Source organism: Panthera uncia, unplaced genomic scaffold (genome assembly GCF_023721935.1).
Source record: "Panthera uncia isolate 11264 unplaced genomic scaffold, Puncia_PCG_1.0 HiC_scaffold_1009, whole genome shotgun sequence".
Classification (NCBI taxonomy): Eukaryota; Metazoa; Chordata; class Mammalia; order Carnivora; family Felidae; genus Panthera; species Panthera uncia.
Window position 1 is genome coordinate 1 of NW_026057600.1, and position 19872 is coordinate 19872.

At 39.1% G+C, this 19872-nt stretch overlaps 1 protein-coding gene across 1 annotated transcript; it reads right to left on the reverse strand.

Annotated features, from left to right (window-relative positions):
- Positions 1-11286: 11286 nt before the first annotated feature.
- On the reverse strand, positions 11287-12264 carry LOC125916705 (putative olfactory receptor 2B8). The gene has a single exon (XM_049623011.1). The coding sequence runs from the start codon at positions 12220-12222 to the stop codon at positions 11287-11289; it is 936 nt and encodes a 311-aa protein (XP_049478968.1). The 5' UTR covers positions 12223-12264.
- Between the last annotated feature and the right edge of the window lie 7608 nt (positions 12265-19872).

Below are 19872 nucleotides of genomic sequence, written 5' to 3' on the forward strand. Positions count from 1 at the left end.
ATCCCCACAGAATAACAAGCACAGAAGATTGTCCACACATGAAAACTGTGACATTTTTTCTGAAGTTTACCTCAGGTTTTCTACTTTAGGCAAACATCAAACATTTAAGCACAATCAGAACTAGAATTTAACTTCCATAATGGTGTGTTGTTGAAATGTAGTTTTTTTCCTCTATAAAAATCCCTCTTTCCAGAGATAGCCAAATTGAGACCAATGCATTTGTAGAACAAGTCCAGTCTTAACAAACCTGGCCTAATTATTTACATAAGCTCACCAAGAATAACAATTGATCATGAGGATCTTTTTTATTTTTGATATTAATTCATTTCTGAGAGAAAGAGAGAGGCAGAACGTGAGCAGGGGAGGGGCAGAGAGAGAAGGAGACACAGAATCTGAAGCAGGCTCCAGGCTCTGAGCTGTCAGCACAGAGCCCGAAGCAGGGCTCGAACTCACAGACCGTGAGATCATGGCATGAGCCAAAGTCAGACTCTTAACCAACTGAGCCACCCAGGTGCCCCGATCATGAGGATCTCTTAAATATTGCTTTGCTAGAACCTTTTATAAGGAATCTCCAGATTGAAATTTTAGTAGCCTCTCCAAGCCAGGAGCCAAGCCAAATACTTGCCATCAGACAGGCCTCCAATACCTGTAGAACTGGGTGAATTCCTCTTCACGAGGTCCCCAAGGTATCCTGAGGTTCCTGCACCTGCCGGGAAGTGACCTTCTTCACTCACCTGGGGAGGCTGATGGAAACTCTGGAAGCAAGGTATCAGGCCACCATTTCCAAGGGGCTTTATGGCTCCATGTTTCACAAAGTCAACCTTAGTTCCCTAAAGCTGTCTGGTCATATATGAGTCTATGCATGTCAATCTCAAATAGGACATTCCAGTCAAAGCCTTGGTAAAATAACCAGTGTTTACAAAGGTGACCTGTTACAAGATGAACAGATTCTGACTGAACTTATGCAAACAATTGTAATTGCCATGAAAGAAAAAAATACTCACTGAGAGTTTTTGAATTTCAGGGGGTAGGTAGAGGGAAAAGATAAATGCCTCAGTTGTTTACAAATGACCACTTTATGACATTTCTGTATATCATAGGTATCTTAAGAGAAAGTTTCCTTAATCTGGAAAAGCAAACATTAGAGAACCAGCAATATTTCCAACAAGAGTCACACAACTATAATCTTCCTCAGTTCATTTAGTCCCATGTTCCTAATCCTTGTTCAGTTTGAATGCAGCTTTTTAGCTCTGGAAACTCTTACCCATTTTAGTATTAATTTTACAGACGTCCAATACCTGTATTTGTCCCACAAGTCCTTTTTATAAATCTTCTTGAAGAAGAAACACGTTTTGTGAGAGAATAAGAACAACTATAAATGAAAAAAACTCAGAAATACACATTGTTAAAGATCCGATGAGAGTCCATTATGATGCAATTGACAAAGAAGTTCAGTTATTTCTGTAACATATAACACTTCAAGCAATCAGAATATTAGGTGATGACCTTATACCAAAACATTAAAACTTTAGGAATTTCATATATATTTGGGCAGTTACAACATTTACCCATGCAATACAACCTAAGATTTACTGTTGCATGACAGTGCTTCTCCAAGTAACTTAGCATCCCAAATAAAAGGGCCTAGTTGCTCAAAAAGACTTCATTTACCCTTTAAATCCTGGGAAGTTTATTAAAACCTTAGGAAGTTATAAAGCACATCCTAAATAGGATTACAGATCATTACAAATCTTAAAACTTTATTTATTCAACCAAGGCGGCAATAAAAGATCCTAACGGCGAATGTATAGCATTGTATCATTGTTAGTAAACCCTAGCTCCTTCAACATTGAGAAGTTTTAACTAAGTAATCAAAGACCTGATAAAGATAAAACCTAAAGCTTTGCTTTTTCTGGCAGACAAACACAAAAGAAAACCTTTGTTTACATTGTCTTATCAAAAGCAAATCAACAGTCCAAGAAAACGTTGACTTTTGAATAGAGAGAAAAGCAGAATTTCCACCTTATACCAGGGTACTTTTAAAATTCCATTTATCTCAACCTTAGTCCATCCTGAGCACACATAAAATTCCTTTCCAAAGATGTCCCTTCATAAACCTTCTACAACTTTCCTTTGCCTTCAAACTTTGTCCCAAAGCCATTTCTCTGCAACGAACCTGTCTCATTTAGGGCAAAATTACTTTCTTTGACGCTCAACAAAAAATGTACTTCCATTCCTTATATCTTTCTTACAAACCTCCTACTTTCCTACATACAGGGTTGCTTTCCTTATTTCCATCAGTCTTATGTACACTTAGCAGAATTTTAACTCTTAGGAAACCTTAGTCTCCAATTGAGGACTTAGTAACCAAGAGAGAGGTGTTATACACCAGAATTTTTTTAGATGGTAAATTCACGAGCCAATTAAGCACAAAGCATGTTTTCCAATGGATCCAAATACCTTTAGTTACTCTGCAATAAGAAGTTAAAAACACAGCTTTCTGGGGAGGGAGCCAAGATGGCAGAAAAGCGTGGACGTTTTTTGTGTCTCGTGTCCGTGAAATACAGCCAGACCAACACTAAACCACACTGCACAACTAGAAAAGTGATCTGAGGATGAACACAACATTCTGCACAACCTGAACCACACAATTCAGCAGGTACCTGGTGCAGATTGGTGAACTTGGGGAGACAGAAGCCGCGAAGGACAGGGAGGTGCTTTACATGCAGAGAGAGGACAGAGACAGTGGTGAGAATATGGGAAAAGCACCCCTCCCCAAAAGCAGCTGGAGAGAAGGGGGAAAACTGGAAACAGCTGCAGGGACTAAACTAAAAAGGGAGAAAGAAGAAGGCTAAAATTCCATTAAGATTGAAAACAGGGAGAGTGCAAAGTCTGCAACTCTGCAGCTCGATAACTAGCAGTGCTCTGATGGGAAGGGCGAATCCCCAGGAGCAGAGTGGGGTCCGGGAGGTTCTAGGGCCACACGGGGAGTACTGGTTCCACTGCTGGAAGGACATTTGGTAGAGAATGTGAGGCCACTTGGTCCCAGCAGACCCCAGAGAAAAGTCATAGTTGCTGGTGCTCAAACAAGGTCATTAAGGGTGAAGTCTTAAGGTGGTGCCAGATGTGTGTTGTGATTTTCCATAATCCCTGAAAAGCTGCTGCTACACTACCTCACAGACTTTTGGGGGGGCGGGCTGGCACCTGGCCCAGTCTCTGTGTACTGGCAGCAGCACTGTCCCACGAACTTTCCTGGGTGCGGCGGGAACCCAGCCATTGCTCAGTGAGACCCTCCCGCAGAGGGGTGGAACAGGTCAAAGCCACAGTCCTTCAGACATAAGAGGCTGGGGAAAACAGCCTCATCTGAGACAAAACTCGGGAGAGAGGTACTGCCTGGGGCTTGGTCACAGACAGTGAAAAAGCAAGGAGTGGATGAAAGCTGAAGGCAGAGGACGGGTGCACGAGTGCTAATCGGGGAGGAATGAGTTCCGATACTACAGACTGCATAGCTGGGTGATGCCATTTTCACTGCTTCTACGCATGCGCATATGCACCTACAAGTGCCACAACAATCCACCCCAGTAGGGTAGCACCGCCATCTAGTGGAGAATAGAGCCATTACACTAAGTCCTGCCCAACTGGACCAACCTTGCTCTTCAAGAACACAAGTATAGCCTACTTACTTATGGACTATAAAGCACATCACAGTCTGAATTGTAGGGGAAATCAAAGTAAATTCAGTCATATTTCAGTCTGTTAGCAGGTCCATCTATTCAGTTTTCTTTCTTTTTTTCTTCTTTTTGTTCTCTATTTCTTTTTTTTTCTTGAATACAGAAAGAGAAAAAATTCATTTTTACTTTCAATTTTTATCAAAAGTATTTTATTTAATTTTTTCACTATATGTTTTACATCTGGATAATTTTTTTTTCAAATTCTATTTTACTTCCACAAGTGTACTTTAGTCTAATTCATTGAACTCTTTTTTTTTCAAATTTTTAAATATTTTCCTTATTTTTCCCCTTTATCTTCTTTCTCTTTTTCATTTCTATTCTTGTTCTTGAATACAGAATGAGAAAAAATTCATTTTTATTTTTAATTTTTATTAAAAATATTTTTCTTCAGTTTTTTCTCTACTATATATTCGACTTTTGTGTATTTGTTTTCAAATTCTAGTTTACTTCCATTATTTCATCTTAGTCTCCTTCATTTTATTCATTTTTTTCAAGTTTTCAAACGTTTTCCTTTTTTCCTTCTTTCTTTCCCCTTTTTTCTCTAATCTCTCAAGCCTCTTTCAACACCCAGACAAAAACACACCTAGGATATAGCATCATTTATTCAATTATTTGAGTGTGTGTGTGTAATTTTTTAATTTTAATATTTTTTCGATTTCAATTCTTTTAATTTTAATTTTTTCTACCTGATTAATTCATTTTATTCCTTCAAAATGATGAAACGAAAAAATTCACCCCCCAAGAAAGAACAGGGAGAAATCACAACCAGGGACATAACCAACACAGATACAAGCAAGATGTCTGAACCAGAATTTAGAATCACAATTATAAGAATACTAGCTGGAGTCAAAAATACATTAGAATCCATTTCTGTGGATATACAAGAAGTAACAGCTAGTCAGGATGAAATAAAAAATGTTGTAACTGAGCTGCAATCATGAATGGATGCCATGGCTGCAAGGATAGATGAAACATATCAGCAAATCACTTATACAGGACAAGCTTACGGAGAAACATGAAGCACGAAAACAAGAGGGAGTCTAAGGCAAAAGAGCACAATATAAGAATTAGAGAACTCAGTGATTCATTAAAAAGGAATAACATCAGAATCATAGCAGTCCCAGAAGCTGAAGAGACAGAAAATGGGGTAGAAGGTTATGTGAGTAAATCATAGAGGAAAACTTTCCTAACCTGGGGAAAGACACAAACATTAAAATCCAGAAAGCACAGAGGACTCTCATTAGATTCAACCAAAACTGACCACCAACAAGGCATACCATAGTCAAATTCACAAAATACTCAGGCAAGGAGAGAATCATGAGAGCAGCAAGGGAAAAAAAATCCTTAACCTACAAGGGAAGACAGATCATGTTCACAGCAGACCTATCCACAGAAACTTGGCAGGCAAGCAAGGAGTGCCAGGATATATTCAATGTTCTGAGTCAGAAAAATATGCAGCCAAGAATGATTTATCCAGCAAGGCTGTCATTAAAAATAGAAGGAGAAATAAAAAGTTTACAGACAAACATTCAAGGAGTTCATGACCACTAAACCAGCCCTGAAAGAAAGTTTAAGGGCGACTGTCTAAGAGGAGAAAAGACCAAACAAACAAACAAAAACACCAAAACCCAAAAAGATCAAAAGTAACAAAGACTAGAAAGGTACAGACAACACCACCAGAAACTCAAACTCCACGAGAAACATAATGGCAATACTGGACTAACACTCCAATCAAAACACATAGGATAACAGAATGGATAAGAAAACAAGATCCATCCATATACTGTTTACAAGAGACCCATTTTAGACCTAAAGACACCTTCAGATTGAAAGTAAGGGGATGGAGAAACATCTATCATACTAATGGTCACAAAAAGAAAGCCAGAGTAGCCATACTTATATCAGACAATCTAGATTTTAAAATAAAGACTGAGGTGCCTGGGTGGCTCAGTCAGTTAAGTGTCTGATTTCTGCTCAGGTCAAAATCTCAGTACGTGAGTTCAAGCACGTCATTGGGCTCTGTGCTGACAACTCAGAGACTGGTACCTGGATTCTGTGTCTCCCTGTCTCTCTCTCTCTCTCTGCCCCTCCCTCACTCATGCTATCTCTCTCTATCAAAAATCAATAAATGTTAAAAAAAATTTAAATAAAGGCTGTAACAAAAGATCAAGAAGGGCATTATATCATAATTAACAGGCCTATCCATCAAGAAGATCTAAGAATTGTAAACATTTATGCTCGAAACGTTAGGGTCCCAAATTTATAAATCAATTAATCACACACACAAAGACTTATTGATAATAATACCATAATAGTAATGGACAGCAGCACTCAATTGGCAGCAACGCACATATCGTCTAAACAGAAAATCAACAAAAAAACAATGATTATGAATGACACACTACACGAAATGTACTTAACAGATATATTCAGAATTATTTCATCCTAAAGTAACAGAATACACATTCCTCTCAAGTGCGCATGGGACATTCTCCAGAATAGATCACATACCGGGACACAAATCAGCCCTCAATGAGCAAAAAAGATGAAGATCACACGGCGCCTATTTTCACACCACAACACTATGAAACTCGAAATCAATCACAAGAAAAAAGGTGGAAGGATAACAAATAGTTGGAGACTAAAGACAATGCTACTAACTAATGAATGGGCTAACCAAGAAATTAAGGAGGAAATTAAAAGTACATGGAAGCCGATTAAAATGATAACACCAAAGCCCAGGACCTATGGGATGTAGTAATGGTGGTCATAAGAGGGAAATATATAGCAATCGAGGCCTTGCTAAAGATGGAAGAAGGGTCTAACCTTACACCATAAAGAGCTGGAAAAAGAACAGCAAATAAAACCCCACACTAGCAGAAGATAGGAAATAATAAAGACTAGAGCAGAAAGCAAGGCTATCAAAAACAAAAAAAAACAAAAAAAAAAACAGTAGAACAGATCAATGAAATCAGAAGGTGGCTCTTGGAAAGAGTTAACAAATATGATAAATCCATATCCAGTTTGATCAAAAATAAAAAGGAAAGGACCCAAATAAATAAAATAAAGAATCACATGGGAATACAGCTGGTGCAGCCACTCTGGAAAACAGTATGGAGCTTCCTCAAAAAGCTAAAAATAAAATTACCCTACAACCCAGCAAATGCACCACTAGGCATTTATCCATGGGATACACGTGTGCTGTTTCAAAGGCACACATGCACCCCCATGTTTATAGCACCACTATCAACAATAACCAAAGTATGGAAAGAGCCCAAATGTCCATTGATGGATGAATGGACAAAGATGTGGTATATATATACATACAATAGAGTATCACTCGGCGATAAAAAAGAATGAAATCTTGCCATTTGCAACTACGTGGATGGAACTGGGGGGTATCATGCTAAGTGAAATCAGTCAGTCAGAGAAAGACAAAAATCATATGACTTCACTCATATGAGGACTTTAAAAGACAAAACAGATGAACATAAGGGAAGGGAAACAAAATATAAAAACAGGGAGGGGGACAAAACAGAAGAGACTCATAAATATGGAGAACAAACAGAGGGTTACTGGAGGGATTGTGGGAGGGGGGGATGGGCTAAATGGGTAAGGGCCACTAAGGAATCTACTCCTGAAATCACTGTTGCACTATATGCTAACTAATTTGGATGTAAATTTTAAAAAATACAAAATACAATTAAAACAATATTTTAAAAAAATCAAGAATCACAGAGGACAGATCACCACCAACACAGCAGAAATATAAACAATAATAAGAGAATATTATGAGCAATTAGACACCAATAAAATGGGCAATCTAGAAGAAGTGGACAAATTCCTAGAAACACATAAACAACCAAAACTGAAACAGGAAGAAACAGAAACTTTTAACACACCCATAAACAGTAAAGGAATCGAATTAGTAATCAAAAATGCCCCAAAAAGAAGAGTCCAGGGCTGGATGGCTTTCCAGGGGAATTCTACCACATATTTTAAGAAGAATTAACACCTATTCTTTTGAAGCCATGCCAAAAATAGAAATGGAAGGAAACCTTACAAACTCATTCTATGAGACCATCATTACCTTGATTCCAAAACCAGACAAAGAACCCACTCAAAAGGAGAATTACAGAACAATTTCCCTGATAAATATGGATGCAAAAATCCTCAAAGAGATAATAGCCAAATTATTCAACAAGACCAAGTGGGATTTATACCTGGGACACAGGGCTAGTTCAATATCTGCAAATCAATCAGTGTGATACATCGCATCACTAAAAGAAAGGACAAGAACCACATGGTCCTCTCAATAGATGGAGAGAAAGCATTTGACAAAATACAGCATCCTTTCTTGACAAAAACACTCAAAAAGGCAGGGCTAGAAGGCTCATACCTCAAGATCACAAATGTCGTAAATGAAAGACCTAATGTTACTATCGTCCTCAATAGGGAAAAACTGAGAGCTTTCCCCCTAAGATCAGGAACAGGACAGGGATGCCCATTCTCACCACTGTTATTCAACATAGTATTGGAAGTCTTAGACTCAGCAATCAGACAACACAGAGGAATAAAAGACATCCAAATAAGCCAGGAGGAAGACACACTCACTCCTCACAGATGATATGACACTCTATGTGGAAAACCCAAAAGATTCCACCAAAACACTTCTAGAACTGATCCATGAATTCAGCAAGGTTGCGGGATGTAAAACCCATGCACAGAAATCTATTGCATTCCTAAACACCAATAATGAACCAACAGTAAGAGAAATCAGGAAATCGATCCCATTTACAAGTGCACCAAAACCCGTAAAATACCCACAAATAAGCATAACCAACAGGTGAAAAATCAATGCACTGAAAACTATAGAAAACTTATCCAAGACTTGAAGAAGGCACACAAGAAAATGGAAAAATGTTCCATACTCCTGGATGGGAAGAACAAAGATTGTTAACATGTCGATACTACTCAGGCAATCAACATATTCAATGCAATCCCTATCAAAGCAACACCCGGATTCTTCACAGAGCTAGAACAATCTAAAAATTTGTATGGAACCAGAAAACAACTAAATAGACAAAGCAATCTTGAAAAAGAAAACCGAAGCTGGAGGTATCACGATGCTGGACTGCAAGACGTATTACAGCTTAACTGAATAGCCACCCAGGTGCCTAGGTACAATATGATTTTTGATAACAGGATTATAATAGAGATATTCAGTGAAGATAACAAAGCTCAGAGAAATTGAGTCTAAACAAAAAGTCAAAAGACAAGGCAAATCCAGAATTCCCACCTGGCTGAGATTAGGGGATTATTCCTCCCTTACCATTTCTCTGCAGTGTTCCAAGATTCTAATTGTTACAAAGCTAAAGGGCAATTATCAATAATTAATGGCACCTGCCTCACAGGCTTGTTTTGAGGAATGAATAAACACACACAAAGCATTTCTGAGGGGAAAAATAAGATGTGTTACAAAGCTGTAATGATCAAGACAGTATGGTACTGGCACAAAAAACAGACACATCAATGGAACTGAGTGTTCTCCACAATAAGAGAACCCAGAAATGGACCCACAAATGTATGGCCAACCAATCTTTGACAAAGAAGGAAAGAATTTCCAATGGAATAAATAAAGTCTCTTCAGCAAATGGTGCTGGGAAAACTAGACAGCACATACAGAAAAATGAAACTTCACCACTTTCCTTCACCATGCACAAAAATAAACTCAAAATGGAAGAAAGACCTAAATGTAAGACAGGAAGCCATCAAAATCCTAGAGCAGAAAGCAGGCAAAAACCTCTTTGACCTGGGAAGCAGCAACTTTCTCACTCAACACATCTGCAGAGGCAAGGGAAACAGAAAGAAAAATGAACTATTGGGACCTTATCAAAATACAAAGCTTCTGCACAGTGAAGGAAACAATCAGCAAATAAAAGCAACCTACGGAATGGGAGAAGATATTTCCAAATGATATATCAGATAAAGGGTTAGTATGCAAAATCTATAAAGACCTTATCAAACTCAAAAAAATGAATAATCCAGTGAAGAAATGGGCCAAACACATGAATAGACACTTGTCCAAAGAAGACATCCAGGTGGCTAACAAACACATGAAAAAATGTTGAAAATCGCTTATCATCAGGGAAATACAAATCAAAACCAAATGAGATATCACCTCACACCTGTCAGAATGGCTAACATTAACAACTCAGGCAACGACAGATGTTGGCAAGGATGCAGAGAAAGAGGATCACTTTTGCACTACTGCTGGAAATGCAAACTGGTGCAGCCACTCTGGAAAACACTATGTGGGTTTTTCAAAAAATTAAAAATAGAACTACCTTATGACCCAGGAATTGCACTAGTAGGTATTCATCCAAGGGATACAGGTGTGTTGTTTTAAAAGGGCACATGCTCCTCGCTGCGCAACAGCAGTGCTATCGACAATAGCCAAATTATGGAAAGAGACCAACTGTCCATTGATGGATGAATGGATAAAGAAGAACTGGTAAATATATGCGATGGAGTATTACTCAGCAGTCAAAAATAATGAAATCTTGCCATTTGCAGCGATATAGACAGAACTAGACTGTATTTTGCTGAGTGAAATAAATCGATCAGAGAAAGATAAATATCATGATTTCACTTATATGTGGAATTTAAGACATGTAACGGATTAACTGAGGAGAAGGGAAGGAAAAAAAAGACAAACAGAAGGAGGCAAACGATAGGAGACTCTTACATACAAACAACAAACTGAGGGTTGCTGGAGGAGAGAGGAGTGGGGGCATGGGCGAAACGTGTGATGGGTATTAGGAGGGCACTTCTTGGGAAGAGTACATGGCTTCATATGTAAGTGATGAATCACTTGGTTTTACTCCTGCAACCAATACAACACTATCTGTTAACTAACTTGAATTGAAATAAATACATTTATTTTAAAAAGAAATAATATTTATGATAAAGATGAATAAGTAAAAACACTTAATTAAAAAAACTAGAATAAAATCATTTGAAAAACATTTCAAACTTACTTGTGTTTCAAAGTTAAAAGAAAACTACTGAATGGGAGAAGATATTGACAAATGGCATAACCAATAAAGGTTTTATATCGTAATTTATAAAGGTCTTATACATACAATGCCCAAAATACAAATGATCCAATTAAAAATGGCCAGAATACATGAATAGACATTCTCCAAAGAAGACAACATGATGACAAAAAAACCACGTCAAAACATGCTCAACATCACTGATCATCAGGTAAATACAAACCAAAAAGGCAATGATATGTCACTTCACCCATGTGAGAATAGCTAAAATCAACAACACAAGAAACAACAGGTGTTGTCAAGGATATTTAGAAATGGGAACTCTCTTGCACTGTTGAATCCAGGAATTCAGAGTTTGAACACTCCTTGCTTAAAACAATGAAGTAAGGTAATTCTCATGAGAGTCATCAGGGGAAATGTTGGATGACAGGTCCAGACACAAAATCTTAGGGGCTCTGACATTCAAAGTGTTCCATCACAGGGTCTTCCGTACCGAGTCATCTGGATTCATAGCCCCTACAAAGCGCCTTCTTCATTGCTCCAGTCACATCCTTGTTCCGCAGGGTATATATAAAGGGGTTGACCATGGGGGTGACGATGGTGTAGAAGAGAGAAACGAACTTGCCCTGATCCCGGGAGTAGTTGTTGCTGGGCTGGAGGTAAATGTAGATGCCTGTGCCGTAGAACAGGGAGACCACTGTGAAGTGGGACCCACATGTCCCAAAAGCTTTCCTCTGCCCTGAAGCTGACTTTATTCTTAACACTGCCTTGACAATCTGACCATAGGAGAACGTGATTAAAGCCACAGGTATGAGGAGAATGATCACACTGACAAAGAGCTCAGACTCATTCACAGTGGTGTCAACACAGGCAAGCTTGAGCAGTGGGGGAACCTCACAAAAGAAGTGGTCTATTTTATTTCTCCCACAGAGTGGTACAAGGAAGGTGAGCACCGTGTGCAATGAGGAGTTGACAAAACCAAGGAACCATGATGCAGAAGCCATCAGGGTGCACAGACGGGGGTGCATGATCACTGTGTAGTGCAGGGGCCTGCAGACGGCTGCATAGCGGTCAAATGCCATCACCCCTAACAGAATGCATTCTGTAGATGCCAACCCTAGAGAGACGAACATCTGAGCTACACAACCACCGAAAGAGATAGACTTGTCTGCTCCCCTGAGATGAACCAGCAGCTGAGGAACAGTGCTGGTCGTGTAACACAGGTCCAGAAAGCTTAGGTTGGACAGGAAAAAGTACATGGGAGTCTGCAGGTGTGGGTCCAGGCGGGACAATGCAATGATGCTCATGTTTCCCAGCAGGGTGAGCAGATAGAAGATCAGAAGAACGACAAAGAGGACTCGCTCCAGCTGAGGCCGGTCAGAGAAACCCAGCAGGATAAAGCCAGTGAGAGAACTTCCATTTTTCTGGTCCATTCTTTCTTATCACATGTTTCCTGTCAAGACCAAGCATTTAGCAATTTTTAAAAGCAATCTTCAAAGCAGTAAAATGTTGGCAGGATGTGAATTTAGCATGTTATAAGACAGGGCATGGGATTGTATAAGTAACTCTTTGAATAAATTATGGACTCATGAAATTGCCATCGTTCATATTAATTAATTCTATATTATCAAAAAAGAAAATCATAATATTTAATGTAAGAAAAATCAAATAATGGACCTGTGTCTGCATCAGTCATAGGTACAAAATGTCTTTCAGTCTCAGCCTAGTAGGCTGAAAGTACTATAAAATATGTGTGTGCACCCCCGTGTTTATAGCAACACTACCAAGAATGGCCAAAGTACGGAAAGAGCCCAAATGTCCACCAATGGATGAATGGATAAAGAAGATGTGGTATAAACATACAATGGAGTATTACTCAGCAATCAAAAAAGAATGAAATCGTGCCATTTGCAACTACGTGGATGGAACTGGGGGGTATTATGCTAAGTGAAATTAGTCAGTCAGAGAAAGACAAAAATCATATGACTTCACTCATATGAGGACTTTAAGAGACAAAACAGATGAACATAAGGGAAGGGAAGCAAAAATAATATAAAAACAGGGAGGGGGACAAAACAGAAGAGACGCATAAATATGGAGAACAAACTGGGGGTTGCTGGAGGGGTTGTGGGAGGAAGATGGGCTACATGGGTAAGGGGTATTAAGGAATGTACTCCTGAAATCATTGTTGCACTATATGCTAACTAATTTGGATGTAAATTCAAAAAAATAAAAAGAGAATTTAAAATCAATAAAATAAATGAAATAAAATAAAAATATGTGTGCATTTCAGAGAAAACCGGGATAAGGGAAAAGAGGGAGGGAAATCAGAAAGAATAGGAAAGTGCTGCACACAGAGTGAGTCATCATTTTTTTAAAAACTTTTTCTAATGTTTACTTATCTTTGAGAGAGGGACAAAGGCAGAGTGCAAGCGGGGAAAACAGGGAGAGAAGAAGACACAGAACTCAACCAGGCTCCAGGCTCCTGGCTCCTAGCTGTCAGCACACAGCCCAACATGGAGCTTGAACTCACGAACAGCGAGATCTTGACCAGAGCCGAAGTCAGACCCTTCACCGACTGAGCCACCCAGGCACCCCAGATTCATTATTTTTCATATGTATCTCATAATTGCACACAACTGGAATACACAAACCACACATGGCACAGGTCATGATACAACATGATCTCGAAAATACATTCAGTTACAGGAATTTATGACCTAGAGTATATTTCTACAAAGAATTCAGTTACATTCAACACATCGCTGCTAGTTCTGCATACAAACAAATATCAGGTTTCTTTGTGTGTGTGTGGAAGTAAAACAAATACTCAATGAGAGAAAACCTGACAACAACACCATTCAAACAGTGCTTAACGTTAACCCCAAAGATGCTTAAAATTACCATGCCAATTTAACAGGAACTCTGAAAATTCATCGGCTATGCAGTCCTTTGGAATCAGAACTCTAAAATCCAGGGACCAACACTTAACTCTTCCTTCTGCAGATTGGTGCTTCACACATTACTCCATTAGAGTAATTACACCAACCTTCATAAAATTCCTCAAAGAGGTAGGATTACTCCATATCACCATTCTAGTCACAACATTTTAAAGCGTTATCCAAATGGGTAACCTATGTACAAAGTGTAATGCTTTGCATCATTGCCTAGGATAAAATAATTACTTGGGTAAATATATAGAGATAAACACAGATATATTCTCACAGCCGTGACAAGTCGAAGAGCTATAATGCAAACCTTAACGTAGTACAAGGAAAGGCCTAAAGGAAAGGATATATTGGTATTATACAAAATCTCCCACACCCATCTATATTATATTCATGATCACCATTCTGGAAGCTAGCCTGCAGAGACAGTCACACTAGATCAAACACAATGCCAGCTCTAAGGCTCTAAGGCTCTAAGGCTCGTCTGATGACCATTTCCATCCAGCTGCGCAGTACTGAATGAGCATAGTAACATACCAACTGAAGAGGCGTCAGGACACGAGTATTTCAGTTCTATCATATTCAGAAGGGTAGGCATCCAACACATTTTTAACTCTTCCAAGAGTTTTAAAATATGACGCAAGTTTCTTTCAAACCAATGTGTGAAAGAAACGGGTACAAAACTGGCATAAAATAAATGTTCACAGAAATGGAATAAAGGATGTGGTAATTCACACTGTTTTATACCTCCTTCGATTTCCTATAAAGATTGAGCAGTGGTATCCACAAAACAGAATCTATGCACCAACAATTTCTTAATAGAATTAATTATAAAGGTATCAGGCACAGTCTAAATATGCAACAACAGGGACTATCCCCTCCTTAACACCTTCTCAGAAGAGCAAATAAAAACAAACCATGGTTTGTTCTCATGCACACGTGCACAAATATACACACATCCATCTGAAACACATTGCTGACAAATTTTTATTGCTTTAATTTTTCAGTTTATTTATTATTTTGTGTGAGAGAGAGTGAACACAAGCAGGGGAGGGACAGAGTGAGATGGAGAGGGAGAGAGGAGAGACCCAGAGAGAAATTCCCAAGCAAGCTCCTCACTGTCAGCACAGAGCCCGACCTCACACCTCTGAGACCATTACCTGAACCAAAATCAAGTGTCAGAGGCTTAACCAACTTAGCCACCAAGAGCCCGGCTGGCAAACTATTTAAATTGCCTGACAAAGGAAACACTCATGAAAATGAAGGAGAGCAAACAGAAAATGCTAACTCATCCAAACAAAATACCAATATAATACTGAACCATTAGAATAAAATAACGATATATTTTAATAGTCCATATGGATAAGGACTAGGAAGACAGTTGAGAAAACATAAAGAGGTGGTGAAATGAACCTGTACAAATTTCTTGCTGTTTTACAATATTATATGTGTATGGGTGGGTTTTAATACATTTATATTAATTTAATTTATATATACATATATATACATATATATATATATATATATATATATATATGAATGTAGAATGCAGCTGTCATGAAATAATCTGATACAGGAAATCCAGTTATGAATATTACACATAAATTGTTACTTTGCACACAAAAAAATACTTGAAAAGGACATATGTTATATAGAGAGAGAAAAAATTATTAGTTAAAATAAAAACAGATCTTGCAAAATTAAAAAGTGGCATTCTATGTAATAATTACCATCAAAAAAGTATTTACTTGAAATGACACCTCACAAGAACTCAATTTACAATAACAAGAAAACAGGCATCAAATGAAAGACGTTAAATGCTTGGTACTGACAGACCTAAGGTAATAGAGCAATTACCCTAAGTGTTCAATGCTACATGTAACTCTAAACGTTTTGGTGGAAGAATACATATGTCCACAAAACCAGATGCTCAGTATGCATACTACACAGTTTAAAGACAAAAGACCTCAATATAATGTCTCCATTTAAGGTGTTGTTTCAAACATGTAACATTCACTGATATGTTTGACATACCCATGCTGCCCTACCCAGTTCCTGAATGAATCCTGAAAAAGTGGGGGCAAGATTTGCGCAGCCTCAGTGCTACGACTGAATCGCTGTTCCTTGCTTGATGCTTCTGTCTCATGGGTCTCATGTGACCTCAGACATATGAGAACAGGCCCTCGAATGAGGGAGGATGAGCAAATGAGGAGAATGCAGCCATCACTAGATAGGAAATGACAGGTGTGATGAACACTGACAGGGCTGTAGGGCAAGTTTTATGGGGAAGACAATGAAGTAGGATTTCCACTGCGTGTTGTTTCTTCAGGGAATGCTCTCAGGATAAACGGAGTGAGGGAAGGAAAACAGCAGAGAATGTTGCTAAGCAAGGATGTTCCAGTGGAACAGAGCAGGAGTCTGATCCCATGAGAAGCTGGACAGAACTCTCCAGTAAAAGCATCCATCTGTGATGGTAGAAATTCTCTGCCTTCAGTGTCCAATACTATGCCCACTCTCTACCTGTCATACCTGAGCATTTAAAATGTTCTATCCAAGAAATCGTGGTGCCTGGGTGGCTCAGTCGGTGAAGCATCCAACTTTGGCTCATGGCATGATCTCATGATTTGTGGGTTAGAGCACCACGTCAGGCTCGGTGTTGACAGCTTAGAGAATGGACCCTGCTTCAGATTCTGCATCTCTCTCTGTCCCTCCCCTGCATACACTCTTGTCTGTCTGTCTGTCTGTCTCTCTCTCTCAAGAATAAACATTTTTAAAATTTTTTAAATGAATAAAAATAAAATATCCTAGCTAGGAAACTGAATGGTACACTTTATGTAATTTTGATAAATTTAAATTTAAATAGCTTCCTGTGGGTACTTACTACTGACTTGGACAGCATGACTCTGGAGCATGAATTGCATCAGATTCAGGCCTACCTTGGCATTGGCACCTTTTGTATCTCCCACAGTCTGTCACTGGCTGTGAGCTGCCCCCACCTGTTTACCCAGACTGCCTGGCTATGTGGCTCCCTTTCAGCTGAGGACAATTCTCTCAAGAAGGGAATGGCTGTGAACCTTGGAGCCCATACTCATAACAAGTAGTGTTTAGATTGCAGCCCCAGGAGGTAAAGAGCATATGAGCAGGTCACCAACAGCATTCATACAAGAGTCTACTCGTGATCGTGTGCAAGGATAGAAGGATGGAAACTCGTGTGCTTTACACATCACCTAAGTGCAACCACACACACAGAAACACACATGCCCCCCCACACACACACACACAACACACTGTGTCAAGTAAAACATACAGGTTTTTGTTACTTTTTCCTATCATTTGGTTACTTATACACACTTGAAGGATCAGCTTTCTTCTTAACAATAAAATCAAAATAAAGATGCATGGACAGAATATACACCAAATGGAACTTCCCTGATGTAATTTTCAACATAGCAGTTAAAAAATCTATACTTATTTTACATATATTGCTAACTCGTAAGGGAGAAAATAAATATTTAAATTAATAAATACTAATATGATTTTAGCATAGAGAGGAAATATTATCTAATTTCACAGACAATATGGAACAAAGGGAAAGCATGGAGGCATACAATCTGATAGTTTTACACATATAGATTCTCTACTAATCTATTTCTGAATGCAAATGTTATTCCCACTAAACATGCATATCTAATTATTTTCCACATGTGCAGAGTGGGGCGATGCATGTACTACAATAGAATCAAATGTCTAGGGATGACTTGGTGGCCTCTATAATGAACAATTACATTTAGTTCTTAAATTTTGTGAACTTCCACAGTCTGTTGCATTAGACAATTGACCATATGCAAACGATTTAGCTCTTTTTTTGTTTCAAGAACAATTGCAACTGGAAATTAACTTGTCGATTCCTACAGCAACGCAGCAACCAAGCAATATTTCACTCACCTTTATTCACCTTCCCTGTGGATTCAAAGCTATTTCCCTAACTCCTCTCCAAGTTACTGCCTAAATGCAGTTCTGGGGATAGGGACATGGACATGGAGAATCAGTGTCTGCAGTAAATACAAAGGTTGACTGTACCAGCCTGGCTCATCCATAACTTTTTAAGGGAAAGGACACCTTCTCAGGATGACTTCACAGGTCTTCATGTGACACCAGAGATCTGCGCTTTGCCTCTCGGACATAGAGGATGAAAGCAGTCACAGACTCGAAGTATGGTGTCCTGAGTACAATGACCTGCCTATGCAACAGTGAGACCCTTACGAGCATGTGAGAGGGTGCCTTGATTCTGAACTCTGGCTGGGCTTGCACAGAGAATCAAGTCCCTTCCCCTGCTGATGTCTCTGGGGAACGGATGCCCCACACTCTTAATGAGCTCATGTCCCTGAGCCGCCCAGACATGGCAATCCTCAGGGACATGACTGTGGAGAACAATGCCAGAGGAGACCTAATCTGTCTCTTCTATTAGTTCACATATCTCACAGGGACAATGACTCCCTAGACCTCCCTAGCTACCTTAGGTCCCATCTGTGAATGACCTAGCAGTGTTACAAAACACTTAAGGTTTTTTCCTCACAACTGCCCAAAATATGCACATATAAATATGTAAGGAAGAATCCATTCACTTGCTTAATTTTAAATGTAAATATGTAAATACATTTTTCATTTAATTTCATTCACAACCAATTATACAGGATCACAGAGCTAATAATTAAGCACATCTAATCTTTAGCATGAATATAAAAAAGGGCCACCAAATTCTATCAAACTTCTAATGTGGTTAGGGGGAAAAAACTCAAATCCTGTAAAACACTGTACATTTTATAACCATTGGTTTTAATGGCGTCCTCAAATACTGTAAAAAAATTACCTGCGTTGTTAATATGTGTACATGGTGTATTTAAATTCAGCTAGTATTTGCATTTAAGCTCAAATTGATTTTGAGTTTATCAGGAGACTAACAAATACTCAATAAGAAAAATGGAAGAAAATTGATGGGCACTTTGTGGCCATTTCTCAAAGATCCATAACTTCCAGTTTCATTCATCATGTTCTGCCTAAGGAGATAAACTACCTCCTGCTAAAAACATTCTTAGACTTGGATGTTCTCAGGTATTCACATACCAGGTAGATCCCATCCTGATGGTTATGGGGAGAACTGACACTCTGGATGTCCTGAGGACAGAGAGAATTACACACCTACTATTATGCTTTTCTTCCCAGGCCTCACTCAAGACAAGAAAGGTCCCAAATATACAATCTAACCTTGCACCTAAAGAAGCTAGCAAAGGAGCCACATGAAGCCTTAGGCAAGCAGAAGAAGGGATATAGTAAACATTAGATCAGAAAAAAATGATATAGAAACAAAAAAACAAAGTAGACCAGTTCATTGAAACTAAGAGTTGGTTCTTTGGAAGAATAAACAAAATTGATAAACCTCTAGCCAGACTTTTCAAAAAGAAGAGAGAGGAACCAAATTAATAAATCATGAATAAAGGAGGAGAGATCATAACCAGCTTTGTATAAAGACAAACAATTAGAAGAGAATGCTATGAAAAATGATTTGCCAACAAACTGGCCATCTGGAAGATATTGGAACACTCCTAGAAACTCACAAACTACAAGATCTGCAACATGGCAGAGAAGTAGGGGGATCCATACTTCCCGCGTCTCTCAAACAAAGAAGCGTAGAGGGCAAAGGACTTTGAACACCAGAGCCTGGGAGGAAAAGGTTGAATCTACCAGGAAGAAAATGGGAAAGCTGGAGAAAAGATGCGTGGGTGACTGCAAACAAGGGGAGATCAAAAAAAAGGCCAACTGGGCATGGAGAGGAGGGACCCCTTCTGCAGAGTGACAAAAGGAAAAGAAAGAGCAGCTAGGGAAGTGAAGGCCTGCATCTGGACAAGAGAAAGAAAAGCAAAAGGCAGCTATCTCCCTGGAGTGCTGTGGGAAAAGACAAAGCCGGCCTGTGTCAGCCTGTGTCTGCCACCCCGGGGCTCAGTTGGCAGGAGAAGAAGGCGGTCCTCCCTGAAGTGCGGGCAGCACAGACAAAGCCAGCTGGGACCTTATATCCGCCACACTGAGAGGTGCTCCCCCAGTGCCAGAGTTCACACAGAAGGACTCTAAATCCTGTCT

Bases quoted from the DNA above. Each gene is read 5' to 3' on its own strand.
- LOC125916705 (XM_049623011.1), bottom strand. From the start codon at position 12,222: ATGGACCAGAAAAATGGAAGTTCTCTCACTGGCTTTATCCTGCTGGGT.